A 24,456-nucleotide genomic window follows, 5' to 3' on the forward strand; every position below is an offset into this window, starting at 1 on the left:
AATTCAACTAGGGTTAGTTATTTTCTCAGGTCTCTAAGCTGCCGTTTCTAACTCCACGAAGTGGAGAAGGTAATAATTAATATTTGTTGCAGCTACATTATGAATTGTCAGAAAGGTGCATAAAAAACTAACATGTAAAGTTCTTTGACAACTAAGTATCTAAAAGTATTATCATTATAGATAAACATATTTCTCTTTTAAGTCATAGATTTGTATGACATTTGTCCTCCCTGTCTAGGATATTCTATTTCTGGCATAGAAAAAGAACACTTATTGAAGATCTCTTATGACTGTCACCAAACCAAAGAATAAGAGGGGCCATAAAACACTCCAGAGAGCCAGGCACCCCAATTTGAGCTATTGATACAATGAGCCCAATGACCTAGATATTTTTTTCAAGCTCTACCCATTCATATTTTTCTTAATTGCTTCAATTTACATATGCACCCCTCTAAACCTACAAGAATCAACTTGCAGAAGGAAAGCCTCTCTTGTTCGTTGGCATCCTTTCATGGACACTGAGCTGTTGCTTCACACACAACACCTGTGAAGCGGTTTCATAAGATCTCACATTACCGAACAGGAAACCAAGATGATTACGAATCCCTGAACGCTTGGAAAGGACTGATAAGGGCAGTAAAACTGCCTAATGAATTAAGCTGGCCAAGATGGGTGATAAGAAAGGCATTTACATCCAACATGGAAGAACACTGTAACTACTTAAGAACGTTTCATATGTGGGGAAAAAAACCTCAAAAAATCATATTTTAATAAAGTCTCAATTACAATTATTCATAGAAGCTTTCAATATATATTATTTCATTTACTTACACAGTAGCCAAAAAGTAAATTACATGTGGAGTACAATTATGCATTCTGTGAAATGCATTAACTTTAAAGATAATTGCTAAAGTTTCATTTGCTAACTTATTATTACTTCCCTCAGCTTATTAAGCTTCTGATTCAAACTGTGAACTTATAAGAGAAAAGACCTTATAATTTACATTTGCACCGCTGGCTATAGCATACTTCTGGGCCTAGCATCAATACTCAGGCAATCTTACCAAATGAAAGAAAGCCCACTCCCAAACAAATCCATTAAGGATGAACTTTTTAACTCTGAAATTCACCAGACTCACTACTTACCTCTGGTATACAGGCTCCTGTGAAACCAAACAAGCCATTGGCATTGTCACTTTTTTGTATTACCAATCTTGCTGTAGTATTCTCTTCAGAAATGCGAGCTCCTCCACATACAGAGACTAGTTTAAGAATGAATAATTCTTCTCCTTCCTCTTCATTGTCATCTCTTGCAGAAATAATGAATGATTTGTTAGTTTCTCCCTGTCTGAATTCCAGATATCCAGAAACAGGGTGTAAATCACTCTTTGCTGGCATGGCATGAAGTTCATAAATTTCTTCAAGGGTCAATTTCTGCTGGTAGGACCTCACATCCTGCATCAGACCTGTAAATCTGTCATTGCCATTCACTCCTGCCCCAATTCTCAGTGTTCCTGGACCTGAAATTAGAAATGGGTTTAAATGCTACAATAACCACAACTATCCTGTCCTAAATTACAAGTGTCATTCAGAAACTGAAGTGATTTTATTAAAAAGTCTTATTAGGTAAGTAAAGCTTTCGCATAAGAATAACACAATTAAATAAAGGCTATCTATTATAATGAAAAACGAATCAGTAAAGTAATCGCTGGGATTTAAGATATTTTGTACCAAAGGATATGTTGTACATGCGTATGTACGTGTATATACAGAGGTATATGTATATATTTGGATAGACATTTCTTCTGGGAAATCTAAAAATTTCCTTGCATATCTAAGAATGGAATGATTCAATTCAGTCACAATTTTAAAACTTTAGTATTACTATTCTTTGAGAACTTCAATTCTTGATCTGTTAGAAATTCACCTTGAGTTAAATGAAGCTGTGAGAGTTCAGCAAAAGAAGTTTTTGTGGACCAAAAATAACTTTTAATCCAAACAACTAATGCAATAAATGTAGAAAAAGAAATATTCCTTCCCAGGAACATTATATGAGTTTTAGGGACTTTTTCATGATAATAACAATATGCAGCTCAACTATTTACTATGCATCAATAATAACCCTCTTTAGGAATTCACCAATTCTTATTACTTTACTTATTCCCTCTCCAATAACTCAACTAAGATATTTATGTAAGATGAGAGCTTGGCAGTGATTTGGGATTGCCTCCACGCCTTCTCCAGAGGTTCTGGACTGACTATATAGTAATGAGAGTGAAATATCTACAACAGACAAAAATACAGATGAACTTCACACACAATACTGAACAAACCCCAGACACTCAAGCGTACGCACTGCTCAATTCTATTTACATAAATTTTAAAAACATTTAAAACTAATCTTATGCTCTTAGAAATGGCAATAGTAGTTGGGCATGGTGATGAGTCAATGACTAGAGAAGAGCCAAACAGGGCTTCTGGAACACTGTTTCTTGATCTGGGGGCTGGTTACATGGAGTGCTGAAACTGATGAATTTAAAATTTTTAAAAATTCATCTACCTGTACACCTCTATACACTTTTATATATTTTATAATATACATAAAATATCCTATATTTCATTAATAACCTAAAAATATATATATACCTTTTCAATTTTATCTCTAAGTTACAAAGTACATAGACAATATAAGTTCCTTGCAGTAAGCTACATAAACACCAGCTCTTACTTTCCCCAGTCTTTCCCATTCTACCACCATGTCATCATGGTGGTTAACATCATGTCAAAAAAATTGATGTTAACATCAATGTTAACAGACATGTGTATATATTCACACAATCAAAAGATTAATAATTTAGTGCCACAGATTGTTGTAAGCACAGTTCTTCAGGTTGAAATCAGTACTGTGTGTATCTTGTTCTTTTGCCCATCTTTTTTCCTACTAGGAAAGAAAGAATACAACCAGATATCTAATGCAGGAGATTCAGAAGGAAAATATTCTGTTAAGATATAACCATATAAGCTCTGCTCTACTTTCCTACTAAATAAAAAAACAGAATCAAATTATAGGATAGAGGGGCTGGGAGGGAACTGGTGATTATAACAGAGATAACTGATATTTGTACATAAACATGCACACAAGTGTGTTTCTCAAGGAAACAGCGCATAATTCGGCTTAAATACAAGGATTCTCTCTTTAAAGTATACCACAGAATTCATCAATTTAACTCCTGATACTATAAACCCCTGTAATTGCTGGATTGTTCAACATGATTTTCTTTTGATTCCTCTTTATCTCCACCACCCTTTACCTCTAGAACACTGAGCTGACAGCAGTTCTCCAGATACAACACTCTGCTTCACACTTCTACACCTTTGTTCTCTTTTCTACCTGGAATATCACACCCATCCCTCCTACCATCACAAGAGGAATTTTTTTCTTTCTTCCTACAATGTGTTGAAGTGATCTGTTTGCACACCTCTCTCCCAGAGCCTATTTCAGGTACTTTAAGGGCAGAGACTCTGCCTGATTCATTTCTGCAACACTCAGCACAGAACTTATGGTCTTGGTAGACGCGTAGTTTTATTTAAAAAAATAAACCAGGGCTTCCCTGGTGGTGCAGTGGTTCAGAGTCCGCCTGCCAGTGCAGGGGACACGGGTTCGAGCCCTGGTCTGGGAAGGTCCCGCGTGCCGCAGAGCGACTGGGCCCATGAGCCACAACTACTGAGCCTGCGCGTCTGGAGCCTGTGCTCCACAACAAGAGAGGCCGCAACAGTGAGAGGCCCGTGCACCACGATGAAGAGTGGCCCCCACTCTCCGCAACTAGAGAAAGCCCTCGCACAGAAACGAAGACCCAACACAGCCAAAAATAAATAAATTTATAAATAAATAAATAAATAAATAAACCAATACACAAGCAGATTTTTAAATACCCACTAGCCTTTTTAAGAAGTCAAAATTTTTAAAAACTCAAAATTCAGGGTCCTAATTGTAAAGATAACACTCACCGTCAGTAATGGCTTCTCCTTTTAGACTCTTGATTCCTCTGGGCATTGCGTTTCCATCAAGGTAGAATTCAATTATACCATCATCGAGGATAATTAGAAGATGCAGCCAAACATTTTCTTCTAAGTATTTCATGACTGTTGTCTTGGCGATATATGTAGCATTGGAACCCAGAGTTTTGTAATGAAGGGAAAGTGTCACGTGGGATTCATTTGTTTGAATTTTTACCCCATAGTAGATGCTTCCGTTACCATCATCCTTTGCTATAACAAATCCATTCGTATTGGCATTGGGCATTACCCAAGCTGAAAATGTAAAGTTGGCAATTGAGTTGTTCCTTGAGGGATGGTATTTTGAATTAACAGTTCCAAATGCACCCTCTAGCCCACTGAAGTACAAAGCATCTGTTCCACTATGGTGACGCCTCATGTGCGGTTGTGAATGCACAGTGCTGGGAAAAATTCCAGCCAGCAAAAAATCTATCATTGGAGGCAAACCAGCAATGAACTCACTAGACAGTATTTCCCAGCCTACTCGTACATCACAGAAGACACCCTGCTGCCTCAGAATGGTAAAGTTGGTGATGTAAGACATATCATCTTCTGAGAGGACATCTTCTGCCACTTCTCTCTCTAGGCACTCTGGATCCAAGATAAAAACTCCAAAGGGATCATCATTGAATGGAATCATGACTGTCACCTGGAGGTTGGTTCCTGCTAGTTGGCCCCCAGGACCTGGGGACCCACCTGTAATAAGATAATTTATAAGGAATGAAAAAGCAGAATTGGGAGTACTTTCTAGTACAAGATGAAGACAAAAAGAATTTGTTTAGCAAACTTCTCATTAAGTAATTTACTTGTTAATCAATGAACAATAGTGTCACCATATGGTTTTCACCACATTTTCAAGGGTATTCTGGTTCAGTATAATTTCATTAACAACCAGTGGAGCCTGAAAAGAGGATACTAACTAGAAAGGTTTAATTCCCATGCTTAAAACCAAAAGTGATGGGAAAATTGATTATTTAAATTATGGTACGAAGACCAACTTTAAGCTACCATGAATCTGTACTTCCTAACTACCATTAATGTTTTGTTTGAGATACTCTATTTGGTGTGGAAAAAAAATCTATTTACAAGTTTGAGGATGGATATGTCTCCATCCATAAAACTTCATTTAACTGTATTTTCTATACAGCTCTAATTATTCCAGCATAAAATAGTAAATTTTGGTGGTAAAATAAAATAGATGAGAAAACGCAGCACCTGAAATGTTTACAAGCTTTAAAATATAAAACTCATTGAATTCAGGAATTTTGTCTGGAAAAGCATGGAGAATTATTGGTTTGGCTCCTTCTCCATCCATAAAGTTAACAGTGCCTGAAGTTTCATAGAACTCTTGTCCAGGTTGCAAAACAGAATCATTTTGAAATAGCTGCCAAGCCACAGAAACATTGCCAAAGTGTCCTCGGTGCCTCCAAATCCTGTATAACAAATTAAAGAAAATTATTTTTTATGAAAAGTGTATAAGTAGTGAGTCTAAATCTACTGAGAACTTTCTGTATTATCTCAGAAATACACTTTGTCTATTTATCATCTTTAATATAAACCAGCCAGCCAGTTCTTACTGAGCAACCATGAAGAATCTCATGGAAAAGGAAGAATGAAGTAGAACTTTAAATAATAAAAAGAAGCCGTCTTAAAAATCATAATCTTCGAAGTCCAAACTGAAAGATAAATTCTAAGATAAATCCAATCGAAAAATATTTAGATGAGAATTGGCAAAAGTTCTTCAAAAGCAAAGCCTAGGGTGAGGGTAGTCACATATCATTTGAAAGAAGAATTCCAGAAGACCTTGGATAACTGAAGTCTCTCAGTCCTGACGAGGAACAGAAGTGGGGTAAAGGAGGGTGGGGAGAGTATTTTCTGCTTTCCATCTAAAGTGTCGGGTTTTTTTTTAAACAAGTGGAAACAGCATGAACAAAGTTTACAATTCATTCAGACTACCAACTTTGAAATTCCATTCTTAACCATTTTTTTAATTTTGAAAGATTAACAATGTTTCAAATTTTTGCATATGTAAAGATTTTATTTTATTTTAACCAATTTTGAATTTGCCTTGTCCAAATATGCTTACCAAAATGAATTAGTCTTTCCTTCTTCTACTGCTTTGTCTATGGGCTCCAAGGAAAAAATACCATTTGGGTCATCATTAGCTTCAATTATCACTGTAGCTATTCCAAATTGATATACTACTGTATCACCTAAATTAAAAATGGAAAAGTCAAAATAACAAAAAAGTAATTAACTTATTGTTAAATTTGTATTTTTAAACTAAGAAACAGTTTAAAATAAGGTTCAAATTCCAGGAAGAATTTCCTCATTGAAGGTCATAAATAAATGAGAGAGATGCCTAAATAAGTTTAATGTGACCTGTCTCTGAAGAAATGTTTAATTACAGAAGAACTACTTTACTGAAAAACATACATGATATTTTTCTTTGCAATAGGAATATCACCTCAATAGTTTAATTAGAAATTAAAAACATAGCTTTATCAAATTTCAACATTTTGAGGTAGATTCTTTCATTTCATAAAAATTAATGAAAGGATTACCCCATAAGGTATATTAATTAGAATCACTGGTTTAAATATTGGATTGGCCAAAAAGTTCATTCGGGTTTTTCCATAACATCTTACGGAAAAACCCAAACGAACCTTTTGGGCAACCCAATATTTCCCTCTAGATCTCCGCCTTTAGGCAGCAGAGTCTGGTCTGGTCATACACAGAACAAAGCAATCTTTATGGTGTTGAACTTGATTCCTTTCTACTCCAATTGTTTCCACAGCATGTTAGCACCATTACAGCCAATAAATTAGGTCTCTTCTCATCACTACCCTGAGGTCCATAGCTTTTTCTCTTACTGGAGCTGTTCCCTCTGTGAACAAAAGGCTTCCTAACCTTTATTCACCTCTTTTCACTCCTCAGGACCCAGCTCAAGCAACAACTCTTCCAGGAATTCTTCCTTGAATTCCCAAGTTAAGTGCATCCTCCACTGTGTCCCTACAGCACTTCACACTTTGTCAATCTGGCATAGCGATTATCATCTTATATTAATACACACACACACTGACAAGTACACACACTCAGGCGCACACACACACACACACACACACACACACACACACAATATTACTGTTAAGTCCTTGGACAAATGCTTCTTAATCAATTTCATCCCCTAGCAGGGTAGATGCTCAGTCATTGGTATTTATCAAAGTTCGCTGAACTGATACAAATAAAACTTTGAAAATTAGACAAGGACAACACCTAAAACTAAAATTAGAGAAACGGAAATATATGGCAAACCAGCACATTAAAAATAATTTATATAAATATACAATTGTACTCAACCTTACTTGATAATTAGCAAATGGAAAGAGGAAAAAAAACATAAAAACAGACAGTAAATAACTGTATGGAAAATCCTGACATTACGGAGTAATAAAATAACTTAAAATATATCATAAAATCTAATAAAAACAAGAACGCCTAATTTTGGCAGGGTTCTGCTATCATGTGCATTTGTTATGCAGCATGTCATAGGTGGTACTGAAAATAATGGAGAGGAAGGGGAATAGGAAGAAAGACACAAATGGAGAGAGACAAAGGAATAGGGGGAATGATAGACACAGCACAAACAAAAATTAAGTGATCTCTTTCTTTTCCTCTTCTTCTTTCTGAATATTTCAGTCTAAGAGGTAGAGCACAACATAGGCATGCACACTGTGAGTTAGGGATAGGACACCACAGTGATCCAACATAAGGTTAGAGCTCACGCAGGGTAAGGAGGGCATCTCCAACAGAGAAAAGCTTGCGGTTCGATGTTGGAGTCTGAGTGGAGTGGGAGGGCATCCACATGAGGGTAGGGGGTTGGCCTAGAGCAGGAAGCTAGAACGCTACTGCAGTAAGAAAAGCAGTCTCATTGTGGGAAGAAGGTAAACGAAGCAATGGGAAAGTGGTTACACACAGGGTGAATTAATCAAATAAGTAAATATATTGATATTAAAGATAATGGGAACTGGATTTCTCATTACCAGGGGAGGAAGGGATAAATATGAAAACTAGAATGAAACTTGTGATATTGGATAGAAATGGAGACCCTAGGTGAACTAATGGTCTTCAATGTATACAGTTGGGTACAGAACTACAGATGTTCTATATACATAAATTCATACATACATACATATATTCCCTATCTCTGTAAGAGGGCCTAGGAGGACCATAAACTCAATAATAATTAGCATACCTAGTGCCAAGGTCCTGGTTTCTACATAACATTCTTGGGCTTTCCCTGGTAGTGCAGTGGTTAAAAATCCACCTACCAATGCAGGGGACATGGGTTCAAGCCCTGGTCTGGGAAGATGCCACATGCCGCGGAGCAACTAAGCCCATGCACCACAACTACTGAGCCTGCACTCTAGAGCCTGTGAGCCACAACTACTGAGCCTGTGCACCACAACTACTGAGCCCTTCCTCTAGAGCCCATGAGCCACAACTACTGAGGCCTGCACACCAAGAGCCCATGCTCCGCAACAAGAGAAGCCACCGCAATGAGAAGCCCGTGCACTGCAACAAAGAGTAGCCCCTGCTCACCACAACTAGAGAAAGCCTCCACGCAGCAACAAAGACCCAACGCAGCCAAAAAATAATAATAATAATAAAATAAATAAATAAATAAATAACATTCCTCACTAAGAGGAGTCAGGGATTCTTGAAAAAATGACTCATTTCGAGGTTTTGACAGGGAAAGTATAAGATGAGTCTGGAATAGCTTGCTGTTCCAGGAAGTAAGAAAATGCTCACAGAATAATAGGGACAGGTCACAAAGACAAAGAAGTCATCTTGAACAGGCTACCACTGGCCAAATCTGGGACAATTTGACCATCAGAGTAAATAATGATAGCAAAATAGGGCGACTAGTTAGTTGTTAGTGTCAGTTGCTCGGCGGTGGCGGCTGCGGTCACCATGAAGGGTACTGGACGGCAGGCGAAGGTAGTCACCGTGGCGGTGTGTGAGACCCTCAGATGATGAGGTCATCTGCAATAAATTTCCTGAGACAACTTCAAGATGGTGGAGAAGTATCAAGTGGAGATCACCTTCTTCCCCACAAATACATCAGAAATACATCTACATGTGGAACAACTCCTACAGAACACCTACTGAACGCTGGCAGAAGACCTCACACTTCACAAAAGATTTTTTTTTTTTCCTTTTTCTCTTTTTGTGAGTATGTATGTATATGCTTCTTTGTGTGATTTTGTCTGTATAGCTTTGCTTTTACCATTTCTCCTAGGGTTCCATCTGTCCTTTTTTTTTTTTTAGTATAGTTCTTAGCGCTTGTTATCATTGGTGGATTTGTTTTTTGCTTTGGTTGCTCTCTTCTTTCTTTCTTTTTTCTTTTTTTAATTACTTTTTAAATTTTTTTATTTTTAATAATTTTTTATTTATCATTTTTATTATTTTTTATTTTAATAACTTTCTTTCTTTTTATTTATTTTTTCTTTCTTTTTTTTCTCCCTTTTCTTCTGAGCCGTGTGGCTGACAGGGTCTTGGTGCTCTGGCCAGGTGTCAAACCTGGGCCTCTGAGGTGGGAGAGCCAAGTTAAGAATATTGGTCCACCAGAGACCTCCCAGCTCCATGTAATATCAAGTGGTGAAAGCTCTCCCAGAGAGCTCCATCTCAACACTAAGACCCAGCTCCACTCCACGAACAGCAAGCTACAGTGCTGGACACCCTATGCCAAACAACTAGCAAGACAGGAACACAACCCCACCCATTAGCAGAGAGGCTGCCTAAAATCATAATAAGGTCACAGACACCCCAAAACACACCACCGGACACGGTCCTGCCCACCAGAAAGACAAGATCCACCCTCATCTACCAGAACACAGGCACCAGTCCCCTCCACCACGAAGCCTACACAACCCACTGAACCAACCTTAGCCATTGGGGGCAGACACCAAAAACAATGGGAACTACAAACCTGCAGCATGTGAAAAGGAGAACCCAAACTCAGTAAGCTAAGCAAAATGAGAAGACAGAGAAACACACAGCAGATGAAGGAGCAAGATAAAAACCCACCAGACCAAACAAGTGAAGAGGAAATAGGCAGTCTACCTGAAAAAGAATTCAGAGTAATGATAGTAAAGATGATTCAAAATCTTGGAAATAGAATGGAGAAAAAACAAACGTTTAACAAGGACCTAGAAGAACTAAAGAGCAAACAATGATGAACAACATAATAAATGAAATTAAAAATTCTCTAGAAGGAATCAATAGCAGAATAACTGAGGCAGAAGAACGGATAAGTGACCTGGAAGATAAAATAGTGGAAATAACTACCACAGAGCAGAATAAAGAAAAAAGAATGAAAAGAATTGAGGACAGTCTCAGAGACCTCTGGGACAACATTAAATGCACCAACATTCGAATTCTAGGGGTCCCACAAGAAGGAGAGACAAAGAAAGGGACTGAGAAAATATTTGAAGAGATTATAGTTGAAAACTTCGCTAATATGGGAAAGGAAATAGTCAATCAAGTCCAGGAAGCGCAGAGAGTCCCATACGGATAAATCCAAGGAGAAACATGCTAACACACATACTAATCAAACTATCAAAAATTAAATACAAAGAAAAAATATTAAAAGCAGCAAGGGAAAAACAACAAATAACATACAAGGGAATCCCCATAATGTTAACAGATGATCTTTCAGCAGAAACTCTGCAAGCCACAAGGGAGTGGCAGGACATATTTAAAGTGATCAAAGGGAAAAACCTATAACCAAGATTACTCTTCCCAGCAAGGATCTCATTCAGATTCAAAGAAGAAATTAAAACTTTTACAGACAAACAAGCAAAAGCTAAGAGAGTTCAGCACCACCAAACCAGTTTTACAACAAGTGCTAAAGGAACTTCTCTAGGCAGGAAACAAAAGAGAAGGAAAAGACCTACAATAACAAACCAAAAATAATTAAGAAAATGGAAATAGGAACATACATATCGATACCTACCTTAAATGTAAATGGATTAAATGCTCCAACCAAAACACATAGACTGACTGAATGGATACAAAAACAAGACCCGTATATATGCTGTCTACAAGAGACCCACTTCAGACCTACGGACACAAACAGACTGAAAGTGAGGGGATGGAAAAAGGTATTCCATGCAAATGGAAATCAAAAGAAAGATGGAGTAGCAATTCTCATATCAGACAAAATAGACTTAAAGATTATTACAAGAGACAAAGAAGGACACTAAATAATGATCAAGGGATCAATCCAAGAAGAAGACATAACAGTTGTAAATATTTATGAACCCAGTACAGGAGTACCTCAATACATAAAGCAAATGCTAACAGCTGTAAAAGGGGAAATCAACAGTAACACAATCATAGTAGGGGACTTTAACACCCCACCTTCACCAATGGACAAATCATCCAAATTGAAAATACATAAGGAAACACAAGCTTTAAATGATACTTTAAATGAGATGTACTTAATTGATATTTATAGGACATTCCATCCAAAAAACAACAGAATACACTTTTTTCTCAAGTGCTCATGGAACATTCTCCAGGACAGATCATATCTTGGGTCACAAATCAAGCCTTCCTAAATTTAAGAAAATTGAAATCGTATCAAGTATCTTTTCCGACCACAACGCTATGAGAATAGATATCAATTATTGGAAAAAAATCTGTAAAAAATACAAACACATGGAGGTTAAACAATACACTATTAAATAACCAAGAGATCACTGAAGAAATCAAAGAAGAAATCAAAAAAATACCTAGAAACAAATGACAATGAAAACACGATGACCCAAAAACCTATGGGATGCAGCAAAAGCAGTTCTAAGAGGGAAGTTTATACCAATACAATCCTACCTCAAGAAACAAGAAACATCTCAAATAAACAACCTAACCTTACACCTAAAGCAATTAGAGAAAGAAGAACAAAAAAAAAACCCCAAAGTTAGCAGAAGGAAAGAAATCATAAAGATCAGATCAGAAATAAATGAAAAAGAAATGAAGAAAACAGTAGCAAAGACCAATAAAACAAAAAGCTGATTCTTTGAGAAGATAAACAAAATTGATAAACCATTAGCCAGACTCATCAAGAAAAAAAGGGAGAAGACTCAAATCAATAGAATTAGAAATGAAAAAGGAGAAGTAACAACTGACACTGCAGAAATACAAAGAATCATGAGACATTACTACAAGCAACTCTATGCCAATAAAATGGACAACCTGGAAGAAATGGGCAAATTCTTAGAAAAGCACAATCTTCCGAAACTGAACCAGGAAGAAATAGAAAATATAAAGAGACCAGTCACAAGCACTGCAATTGAAACTGTGATTAAAAATATTCAGCAAAGAAAAGCTTAGGACCTGATGGTTTCACAGGCAAATTCTATCAAACATTTAGAGAAGAGCTAACACCTATCCTTCTCAAACTCTTCCAAAATATAGCAGAGGGAGGAACACTCCCAAACTCATTCTACGAGGCCACCATCGCCCTGATACCAAAACCAGACAAAGACATCACAAAGAAAGAAAACTACAGGCCAATAGCACTGATGAACATAGATGCAAAAATCCTCAACAAAATACTAGCAAACAGAATCCAACAGCACATTAAAAGGATCATACACCATGATCAAGTGGGGTTTATCCCAGGGATGCAAGGATTCTTCAATAATCACAAATCACTCAATGTGATAAACCATATCAACCAACTGAAGGAGAAAAACCATACGATCATCTCAATAGATGCAGAAAAAGCTTTTGACAAAATTCAACACGCATTTATGATAAAAACCCTCCAGAAAGTAGGCATAGAGGGAACTTACTTCAACATAATAAAGGCCATATATGACAAACCCACAGCCAACATCGTTCTCAATGGTGAAAAACTGAAACCATTTCCTCTAAGATCAAGAACAAGACAAGGTTGTCCACTCTCACCACTATTATTCAACATAGTTTTGGAAGTTTTAGCCACAGCAATCAGAGAAGAAAAAGAAAGAAACGGAATCCAAATCAGAAAAGAAGAAGTAAAGCTGTCACTGTTTGCAGATGATATGATACTATACATAGAGAATCCTAAGGATGCTACCAGAAAACTACTAGAGCTAATCAATGAATCTGGTAAAGTAGCAGGATACAAAATTAATGCACAGAAATCTCTTGCATTCCCATACACTAATGATGATGAAAAATCTGAAAGAGGAATTAAGGAAACACTCCCATTTACTACTGCAACAAAAAGAATAAAATACCTAGCAATAAACCTACCTAAGGAGACAAAAGACCTGTATGCAGAAAACTGTAAGACACTGATGAAAGAAATTAAAGATGATACAAACAGATCGAGAGATATACCATGTTCTTCGATTGAAGAATCAACGTTGTGAAAATGATTATACTACCCAAAGCAATCTATAGATTCAATGCAATCCCTATCAAACTACCAATGGCATTTTACACAGAACTAGAACAAAAAATTTCACAATTTGTATGGAAACACAAAAGACCCCGAATAGCCAAAGCAATCTTGAGAAAGAAAAATGGAGCTGGAGGAATCAGGCTCCCTGACTTCAGACTATACAACAAAGCTACAGAAATCAAGACAGTATGGTACTGGCACAAAAACAGAAATATAGATCAATGGAACAGGATAGAAAGCCCAGAGATAAACCCACACACCTATGGTCACCTTATTTTTGATAAAGGAGGCAAGAATATACAATGGAGAGAAGACAGCCTCTTCAATAAGTGGTGCTGGGAAAAATGGACAGTTACATGTAAAAGAATGAAATTAGAACACTTCCTAATATCATACACAAAAATAAACTCAAAATGGATTAAAGACCTAAGTGTAAAGCCAGACACTATCAAACTCTTAGAGGAAAACACAGGCAGAACACTCTATGACATAAATCACAGCAAGATCCTTTCTAACCCACCTCCTAGAGAAATGGAAATAAAAACAAAAATAAACAAATTGGACCTAATCAAACTTCAAAGCTTTTGCACAGCAAAGGAAACCATAAACAAGACCAAAAGACAACCCTCAGAATGGGAGAAGATATTTGCAAATGAAGCAACTGATAAAGGATTAATCTCCAAAACATACAAGCAGCTCATGCAGCTCAATATCAAGAAAACAAACAACCCAATCCAAAAATGGGCAGAAGACCTAAATAGACATTCCTCCAAAGAAGATATACAGATTGCCAAAAAAACATGAAAGGATGCTCAACACCACTAATCATTAGAGAAATGCAAATCAAAACTACAATGATGTATCACCTCATACCAGTGAGAATGGCCATCATCAAAAAATCTACAACAAAAAAAAAAAAAAAAAAAAAAAAAATCTACAACAATAAATGCTGGAGAGGGTGTGGAGAAAAGGGAACCCTCTTGCACTGTTGGTGGGAATGTAAATTGATACAGCCACTATGGAGAAGAGTATGGCAGCTCCTTAAAAAACTAAAAATAGAACTACCATACGACCCAGCAATCCCACTACTGGGCATATACCCTGAGAAAACCATACTTCAAAAAGTCATGTACCACAATGTTCATTGCACCTCTATTTACAATAGCCAGGACATGGAAGCAACCTAAGTGTCCACTGACAGATGTATGGATAAAGAAGTTGTGGCACATATAGACAATGGACTATTACTCAGTCATGAAAAGAAACGAAATTGAGTTATTTGTAGTGACGTGGATGGACCTAGAGTCTGTCATACAGAGTGAAGTAAGTCAGGAAGAGAAAAACAAATACCGTATGCTAACACATATATATATTGAATCTTAAAAAAAAAAAAAAATGGTTCTGAAGAACCTAGGGGTAGGACAGGAATAAAGACACAGATGTGGAGACTGGACTTGAGGACACGGGGAGGGGGAAGGGTAAGCTGTGACAAAGTGAGAGAGTGTCATGGACATATATACACTACTAAATGTGAAACACATAGCTAATGGGAAGCAGCCACATAGCACAGGGAGAGCAGCTCGGTGCTTTGTGACCACCTAGAGGGGTGGGATAGGGAGGGTGGGAGGGAGATGCAAGAGGGAGGAGAGATATAGGGATACATGTATATGTATAGCTGATTCACTTTGTTATAATGTGGAAACTAACACACCACTGTAAAGCAATTATACTCCAATAAAGATGTTAAAAAAGAAAAATGATAGCGAAATATAACCGACTGCATTAAACAGAAATCATGAGTCCATACTGATAAATATATCAATGAAAAAATTGAAAGTTTGATGAGTAACAGGATATTTACATAAACTATCTCCCCCACAAAATATTTATTAATTACAAAGGAACAAAAGTACAGTAGAGAAGCCTGGCAGTCACCACCTAAACAGTGGTCTAAGTAAACATGGCAGTAAAGGGACAAAACAAAATCATGTGCCAACAGAAGGGATATAATTGGAACACAGAACTGCATCTATGAAATTCCTGCCAAGGATGCAAAGCCTGAATCTAATAATGAGGAACATCAAACAAACCAAAATGAAGGACATTCAACAAAAGAACTGCCCTGTAATCTTCTATATTATAAAGGTCATGCAAGTCAAGGAAAGACTCTATTCCGGACTGAAGAGATTAAAGAGACACAGCAATTAAATGCAATGCATGATTTAGGAAAGGATCATTTTTGCTAGAAAGGACATTGTTGGTTAAACTGGAGAAATCTGAATGGGGTCTGAGGCAATAATTGTATTAATGTTAACCTGATTTCAATGGTTACATTGTGGTTATGTAGGAAAATGTCCTAGTATATAGGAAAAAACACACTCGTGTATTCAGGGGTGATGGAGTATCATGTCTTCAACTTACTCTAAAAGATTAAGGAAAAAAATAACTCTATGTACTCTTAAAAGAATAAAATAAATACCAAAAGAAGCTATAATCCCTCTAATTTACTAAAGATGGGGTGAAAACATTCTCAGGACCCATATAATGGGGACAAAACATCCTGCTTCGTTTATAGCATGGAGAAGATGGAATTTCCCCTCCTGCAAATTGTCATGCATTGTGGCTGCAGAGCCAATTGGGCTCAAGTCACCCACAGAATGCAGCTTCCCAACCACTATGCCCAGCAGCCTGCTAGGAGGGAAGAGACTACAGATGCCCTAAGCCTTTGGATGACTAGAAAAGACTTAGGGTAGCTTTAGCTAAAAGATTTCTATTCCTCATATAATAATAACATAATTTTCTATGTGTGCTGTATTGTGAAAAAAGATTAAGAATAATGGCATAGAGTATACCAGGTACACGAAGTCTCAACACATATATTCCTCAGCCCTTCCCTCAAGAAAGCAATGAAATAAACAATTTTGCTCTTGAACAATCCCAGGTGACAGTTAAGTGCTTAATTTCATCTCATAAAAGCACTGAAACAACAGATCTGCCATAAATGTAATTTATTTACCTGTTGAATTAAAGAGGATTATATAAAAGGACTCATCTGTTTCTGGGACATCATCTTCATTAACGAATACAGATATGTTCTGCTCTCTACTTCCAACCGCAAAAACAAGCATTTCTCCTTTTTCAATGGGAACAAAGTCTCCCTCTCTGGCGGTAGCCTTCCCATCCATGGTAGCATATTGGACAGTGCAGGCAACATCAACAGATCCATTTCTGAGAACTATAAAGTCAGCAGTCTCACCTTCCCAAACCCTCACTACACGAGGTTCTGAAATATTCATAAAGAAAAGAAGAAACGTGTGAGCTTTTCTGATTCCATCTACATATTTTCAGATCACATATGTTTCTCCCTGCTCCCTACAAGAAATGACTTCCACTGTGTCTTTACTTAAAGACTCAGCTCTGATCCCAATGTCTACAAGAGGTCTCCTCTGATTACTTCTAGTCAATGGCCTTCCTCTTGCCTTGACTCCTATAGAACCCATTGTCTTCAACACCCAGTTTGTCATTAAATTACATACTATCTGGAATCCTCTGCCTACTGTTTCATACACTTTATTTTCAAATTTAGGCCATAAGTTCCTTGAGAATAGGCCCAGATATCTTAGGTTTTATTTTTGCCACTTCTTCTACAGGGTTAGTAGAAGACTGAACACAGGACTAACTCATTAAGTACATGTTAACTGAAGGTTAAAATATAAATCAATAATACTCAAGAGGTTTAAGTGTCCTACAGTTGTAAATTGAACAGCTTGCAAAAATGATTTAAGAAAGAATTAGATACCAGTAGATTACATACCAAATAAAACTAAAAGATGTCTCAGGTGGAAAAGACAGTTCTAAAGAAAGCATTAAAGTGGCAAAAATGGGGAAACCTTAATTTATACGTTAACTTATATGTCCATTAAATAATAGTAATTATAGTAAGTAACCATTCATTAAGTACAATACGCAGACCCTGAACTGGCTACACTGTGTACTGGAAGAGGTTATGTGGAAGAGTGTTCCCTTTTGCACAATTGAAAGAAAATACCTTGGAATTTAAAAGTGGGAGGAGAACAAAGCTAACAAAACAGTACTTATTTTCTTTTCTTTTTCCTGCAGAAGATTCTTAAAAGTATTTGTTAAAATGTCAAAGAGATTGAATAATGATCATCCAAACAAATTATGAAATCCTATTTAAACAAGCGACAATTGTGCTTTATTGAAAATGTTCACTTCAAACAATTATTGAAAAAAAGTATTTTTATACGGTTCAAGAAAGATGTGAACTCACTCAAATAAGAAAGCAATACCACCTGCAAAATAAATGGGGTCATCATTTCTTCTAATCCTCAGAGTTGCAGTAGTTTTATTTCCTATTTTAGCTCCTCCAGTGGCATTAAGTAGGATAATGGTAAATTCCTCCATTTCCTCTGGAATCTTTTGGAAAATGTTACACATGCTTTTAGTCAGGTGATTTGTATAAATAATTCCACTACATATTCCTAAATTATTTTTATCTCTTTAAAAAAAGAGCTTTATTAATAACAGCACTAATGTTCGTTTCTACTTCTGAGGCAGAACCACTCTAAATTATTCAAGTAGGCCTCAGAACCCCTCAAAATTTTAATGTACATTCATCCAAACAGTCACTTTACTTTGACCCACTATAAAATTTAAGGGAAATAGAGATATTTTGCCTTACATAAGTTAAAAACAGAGATACTACATAGCTTAAGTTATTTCTATAAGAAAATGGGATATATATTGTTTTTAAGGAAAAACAATGGAACAGAAAAATAACTTTTTGACACAGAACAGAATTCATAATCATTAACAAAAGCTCAGCTAGCTCTCAAAGGCCCCTTACAAACCTTACTTAAGTTTCACCGAAGTACAGCACAAAGACCTCATTCCCCTGTCCTAACAAGATGAGACTCCCCACATATCTGAGCCTATGTGGCTCCCCAGGGGGACACTGCTTCTCTTTCTCATCCATGTAAGCCGGTCTTCTCCAGATCCTAAAATGGAACAATGTTGGAACTTTGTCTCTCGAGGCACAAGTGTGAAGGAAAGGAGACAGGTTTCCATACCTACTCGAAGCACGGTGTCCCTCAGAAAGGTCCACCCCATGGTTACTAACTTCTTTCTCTGCATTACCCTGAATCCACCATCCACCTGGTCCAATGTCCTGATTCTGAGGGTGCACCATAGGATACTTGGTAGATGGTGCCCTCATCCTCAAAGGGCCTAAGTACAAACCAAGTGCTTAACCTCTCTCACAAGTATGAATCCCTGATATTTGACACCTACGCAGTGTCACCAGCGACTATCTGTTCTAAGAGTTAAAAGTGCCTTCAGGGAAACCAAAAATAATATTTCTATTTTGGCTTAGAGTCCGGCATTATCACACATGAGTTCTTTACAGCGGTCCCCAACCCCCGGGCCACGGCAGCCTGTTAGGAACCGGGCCACACAGCAGAAGGTGAGCGGCAGGTGAGCGAGTGAAGCTTCATCGGCCGCTCCCCATCGCTCACATTACCGTCTGAACCATCCCCCGCCCCCTGCCCCCCCCACCCCCATCAGTGGAAAAATTGTCTTCCACAAAACCGGTCCCTGGTGCCAAAAAGGTTGGGGGCTGCTGCTTTATCACATACTCTCATGACAAAGTAAATTACCAGATGTTTAATTATTTTAAAAAATAATTATTAAACAAAAAAAGAGAGAGTCATATGTGTAACATTTACCTCATCTGGAAGGGAGTAAATGGTGATATTTTTTGAAAATTCCTGATCTCCAAAGAAAATAGTCCCTTGAACAGGAAATACATCTTGCGTAAAGTCTGGACTAACCACCCATGATACATTAACATCACCAAAGTTGCCTCGATTTCTTATTACACCATAAACAGCTGTGAAATACAAATGGGTATAACATATATGAGCATATATTAAACAATTTTAAAATGATGAGTGAAGAAATTGTTCAAATAAAAGTAAAAATAAGCCCTCTTTTTAATAAAAACCAATTATTTCCTTAGCCCAGCCTCAAGGTATGTATATAAATTAACCTAGTCTTACCTCTGTAGGTATACAATTGATAAAATAAATGGACTTGATCTTTTCTATCACAGTTTGCGATTTTAAAAGTCATTCAGCAAAAGGAGCAGAATGGTGACTACTTAGGTACACCTATCACAAAGTCCTATAAGGATATTTGTTAAGGGCAGCTAGAGGAAGCTGCATACTCAAAAGTGATTTTCTTACCCAGACAGACACGGCTCTAAAAATAACCTATCAATACATCTCATTTCGTGCCACTGCAGTAGTTCCCTAGCAGTAACTCTTAGTTTTTCCTATTTGACTCAACTCATTCTTTTGAGTGTTTGAGTTCTACCACATATGGTTAATTGAAATCAAAATATAACTGAAGTCATCATCACAATACTATGTAAGAAATAAAAATAGCAATATGATTTTTTAAAACACCAATTTCTGTACTACATATAATTTCTCAGCAGTTGGACAACTAAAAATAACTACTTACTAAAGAAATAAACTAAAAATATGACTAATGTCTTCTTCAGTAAACAGTAATAGAATATAAAAAGTAGAATAAATTACCACTATAGGTATTGTCTCCTTTACTTTCATTTATCGTAACAATTAGATCATCAGAAACAAATTCTATAATCCCATGAGGATCATCATTTTTTAGAATCGTTATGTTGACAACTGTAGCACTTCCCAACTTGCTTTTCCATTCACCATGGCTGCTGAGGACCACCCAATAATGTTCATCCAACTAAAATGAACATGCCAAATTAGGAAAAATATAAAGTTGAAATTTTCAGAGGAAATAAGAATATATGTATTCAAGAATCAGTTTTTCACAAACATGCCACTCACTGAAAAAACAAAGCTGATATTTTTAAATTTTTAACATCCTTCCATCAATTAAGAGAGACATCAGATATAAGTATACATTATTCAAAAAGGGAAAAGATAAACCATGATACTATATTAAAATTGTAAGAAGACTTAACCTTATCACTGATGATCTAGTCATTTAAACTAATAAGAGTAAATAAAATAAAATTAATGTAAAAGCTACATATGCAACGGTGTGCAAACATAATGGAACAATATCTGATTCCCTTAATATACAACTAAAATTTATTTCCTTTAAAAGAGTAATTTCACAGAAAAATTTCTTCAGTTCAAAACTTTATCACTGAAAGTTCAGTCAATACAGACTACATAAAATAAGGTTTAACATATATAAACCTAAAAGGAGATGAAAACTGATTACACACTGAACATTTCAGATTGTTTGGTATTGCTTTACGTAGGACAAACATGGACAATTCAAATTGGAATAAGTCTTACTTTGTTTTTCAAGCTTGTTTTTTTTTATTTTCCAAACAAAAGCACTTCTCAATCTTTTCTTGCCCGCTTCCTTTCCTGTATCTCCTTGCCAATGTTCAAAATATTTATATTCATAATATACAAGATACTATTAACTTTCCACAAAAGCACACAGAAAAAATAAAATCCCATACCTCTGGTATCCCATCCAATCTTGTTAGCAAGGTGATTACGATCTCCCTTTCCCCAGGTTTAAATTCCAGTACCCCTGTGTTCCCATAGAATTCATTGCTATCTCTTGGCTCTATTCGGTAGTGTAGAAACTGCTTAACAAGAGCTCCCCTGGAACGGATGATGTGGAGCTCTATAGATTCTCCTTCCTTAAAAAAATCCACAAAATTCAAAAAGATACATGCACCCCAATGTTCATAGCATTATTTATAATTGCCAAGATATGAAAGCAACCTAAGTGCTCATCAACAGGTGAATGGATAAAGATGTGGTGTGTGTGTGTGTGTGTGTGTGTGTGTGTGTGTATATATATATATATACACACACACACACACACACAATGGAATACTACTCAGCCATTAAAAAGAACGAAATTTTGCCATTTTAAGCAACATGGATGACTTGGAGGGCATTATGCTGAATAAAGTAAGTCAGACAGAGAAAGACAAACACTGTATGTTATCACACGTGGAATCTAAAAAGTACAACAAACTAGTGAATATAACAAAAAAAAAAAGCAGATTCAGATACAGGAACAAACTAGTGGTTACCTGTGCGTGGGGGGGCAATAGAGAGGTGGGAGAGAGGAGGTACAAACTATTGGGTGTAAGATAGGCTCAAGGATATATAGTACAGCATGGGGAATACAGCCAATATTTTGTACTAACTGTAAACGGAACTGTAACCTTTCAAAACTGTATTTTAAAAAAACAAAAGAATCAGACACCCTGAATTTTGGACTGAATAGGTTTTGCATCACAACTTTAAGCAATGTGTCTAAGGCTCAGCTAGAAATGCCAATGTGTCTCTTTTTCACATTTGTAAAATGTGAAATAGAGCACAGACCTCTTTAACACATTGTGAAGATTAAGGGTTGTGACTACAAAGTGCTTAGAACAGGGAACAGAATATAGAAGGCCCTCATTATATGTTATCTATATGATTATAACAATAATAGTGATGTGTTCTTGCCAGTAAAGTACCATATATAGGACAGGAAAAAAAAAGTCCATAAAAGTTTAAATCCTTTGAGATTGTTCTTTTGAAGCTGTGAGTACAGAATAGATTGAAGTTTCTTTCATACTTACTTTTATAATATAGGGTCCTCTGGAAGCAGGAGAAAATTCAAAAATTCCCCCAGGATCATCATTTTCCAAAATAATTAGGTCACGGCTTGCATATCCAGATTTCAGCACTTGGTTTTCCACGTTGACCCTGGAGAAGTCAGAGGGGAAAAAGTCTTATAGGCTTTTTAAGTATTATAGACTACCTATAGTCTTACTTCTGAATTTTGAAGTCTTATTTTAAATATTTACAACACTTCAGATAATGAATATGAAGGTTATTAGGAGGTAAAATTTAAGTTGAATTTAAGTGTATTAAAATCACTTCAGATCAAAACCGTTTTACTGATAACATTTATGGGAGAACTTCTATTTCTGAATTCATTGGTTCTTTCATATTTGACTGAAACGAAACACTGCATATGTACATTAAAAATACATTAATCAAAGGTTTAAATATATTTTATAAAGTAGTATCAAATTCACAGATTTGTTTCCAGTTTTAGAAAAAGTTAATTTGTAACATGTAGTTTAAAAATAATTTAAATAAAATTGTTTTAACTTTACATACACTTGAATTTCTTTCAAACAAAAAAAACTCATTACATAAGATTATACTAACTGAATACAAGTTGGTTAACTGCTTGGACTAAAGCAAGACACACTGACCAAAAATAAAATTGGATTAGATTTTAGAAATATTTTGTGACCTTTAATATGATTCTATTCACCTTGATTTTAACCTCACGCATTTTCTTTTGTTTTATTACAAATAAAAAAAATAAAACAAAAGAATAAAACAAAAGAAAATAATAAAACAAAAGAAAATGCGTGACATACTTGAAAAAAAATGGAATAGAATAGATCTGAGATACGTGACATGCTATAGCAATTCCTATACAAATCTCAAAAGAACATATTAAACCAAGATGTTTTTTATTTCTGGTTTTTATGTTCAGCCTATAATTAGAATGATCAAAGGAACGAGGACTGTAAGGCTCTGAGGGTTTAAAAGCCAGCATACTCTTTGAGAATTCTCAATCCTGCAAGCTGTTCTAAACCCTTCCAAATGTCACTTTCTATTGAATCAAAAAGTACCGCCGATCAGACCTCAAAATTACAATGCAGTCACAATTAATATATAAAAAGGACAGCACACTTCCTGTGTAATAGAGAATCTGAATTAACATCCTTCCCCAGCTTTTGGAAATCTGACAGCCAATACCTAGTATACTAGTGGCCACAGAAGATATAATCCAAATAATAAGATAGTTATCCTTTTTATATTATTAATGCAGTCATATTTTTTATAGCAAATTTTTTAATAGCAAATTTTCATAGCAAATTTGCCCATATTTCATTTACATTGATATTCTAATTAATTAAAATTTCCTATGTCCATATAAGCTAAGAGACAAAAAAAACACGATCAGAATGTGAAATATAAAAATCCATTCTGAGCATTAAACAAATGAATTTATTTTTAATGTGCTACCCTTTTGGAAAAAGGCAAATTTTTGCAAAGTTCTTTATACGACAACTGAGAGAATGTAGGCAAGAAATTGCTTAGATGCACTCAAAAACCAATGGAAGAGATGAGCGCCCTGCTTCTGAATTCTTTGTTAAACCACAAGATTCATAAAAGATGTTAAGTAAGAATCTCACAAGCAAAGGACACTAATTGTTCTCTTGGTTATATGTACACTATCAGGAAAGTTAAAATTTTTAAGTTCTTCAAAACATGTAATTACATAAATTCTCAAAAATTTTATCAGATATCTTAAATGCATTCATAATTTAAAACTCTTAATACAAAAAAAAAAAAAACTTCATATAAGCTTATCATTAGAAGATAAAAGGACACACAAAGCATGCACAGGCAGGTGGACAAGCAAACTTTCTCAAGACTGGTGGTCATGCAGAACAGCAGCCTTGTCCAAAACATTGACTTGCAAAGCAAAATGTTGAATCACCAAAAACAAGACATTCTCTAGCACACTTACCCAAAATACACGACAAACCTTTCGGTTTCTACCCTGTCAACACAGAAAGAAGGGGGGGAGTGGGTGGGGGGGGGGAAAGACAGAGACACTATTTGCCAGAATCTCACCAATACTGTTAGAAATGTGAATGGCAGGGTAAAAATAAAGCTAAAGAAAGCTCTCTTTTTTCCCTCCCCCCGCACAAGCTAGTCATATTCACTTTAAGGGAACTCTGCACACTGGGTTCTTTGCTATTCACAAATGCTAGCAAAAGGTTCGGCAGTTCCCACTTAGGGAAGATG

At 36.1% G+C, this 24,456-nt stretch overlaps 1 protein-coding gene across 1 annotated transcript in view; it reads right to left on the reverse strand.

Moving 5' to 3' along the window:
- Nucleotides 1-24,456, reverse strand: part of ADGRV1 (adhesion G protein-coupled receptor V1) — a 560,219-nt gene that overhangs the window by 474,280 nt on the left and 61,483 nt on the right. Inside the window, exons 12-22 of the mRNA XM_082458333.1 lie at nt 24,176-24,208; nt 22,197-22,323; nt 21,072-21,257; nt 20,134-20,314; nt 19,258-19,421; nt 17,827-17,950; nt 16,530-16,796; nt 6,143-6,269; nt 5,272-5,489; nt 4,009-4,752; nt 1,147-1,520 (exon numbers count right to left, since the gene is read on the reverse strand). Coding sequence (XP_082314459.1) covers nt 1,147-1,520; nt 4,009-4,752; nt 5,272-5,489; nt 6,143-6,269; nt 16,530-16,796; nt 17,827-17,950; nt 19,258-19,421; nt 20,134-20,314; nt 21,072-21,257; nt 22,197-22,323; nt 24,176-24,208 — 2,545 coding nt within the window. The remainder of the gene's footprint in view (nt 1-1,146; nt 1,521-4,008; nt 4,753-5,271; nt 5,490-6,142; nt 6,270-16,529; nt 16,797-17,826; nt 17,951-19,257; nt 19,422-20,133; nt 20,315-21,071; nt 21,258-22,196; nt 22,324-24,175; nt 24,209-24,456) is intronic.

The sequence above is a fragment of the Balaenoptera physalus genome (genome assembly GCF_965194825.1).
Source record: "Balaenoptera physalus genome assembly, chromosome: 3".
NCBI classification, from domain to species: domain Eukaryota; kingdom Metazoa; phylum Chordata; class Mammalia; order Artiodactyla; family Balaenopteridae; genus Balaenoptera; species Balaenoptera physalus.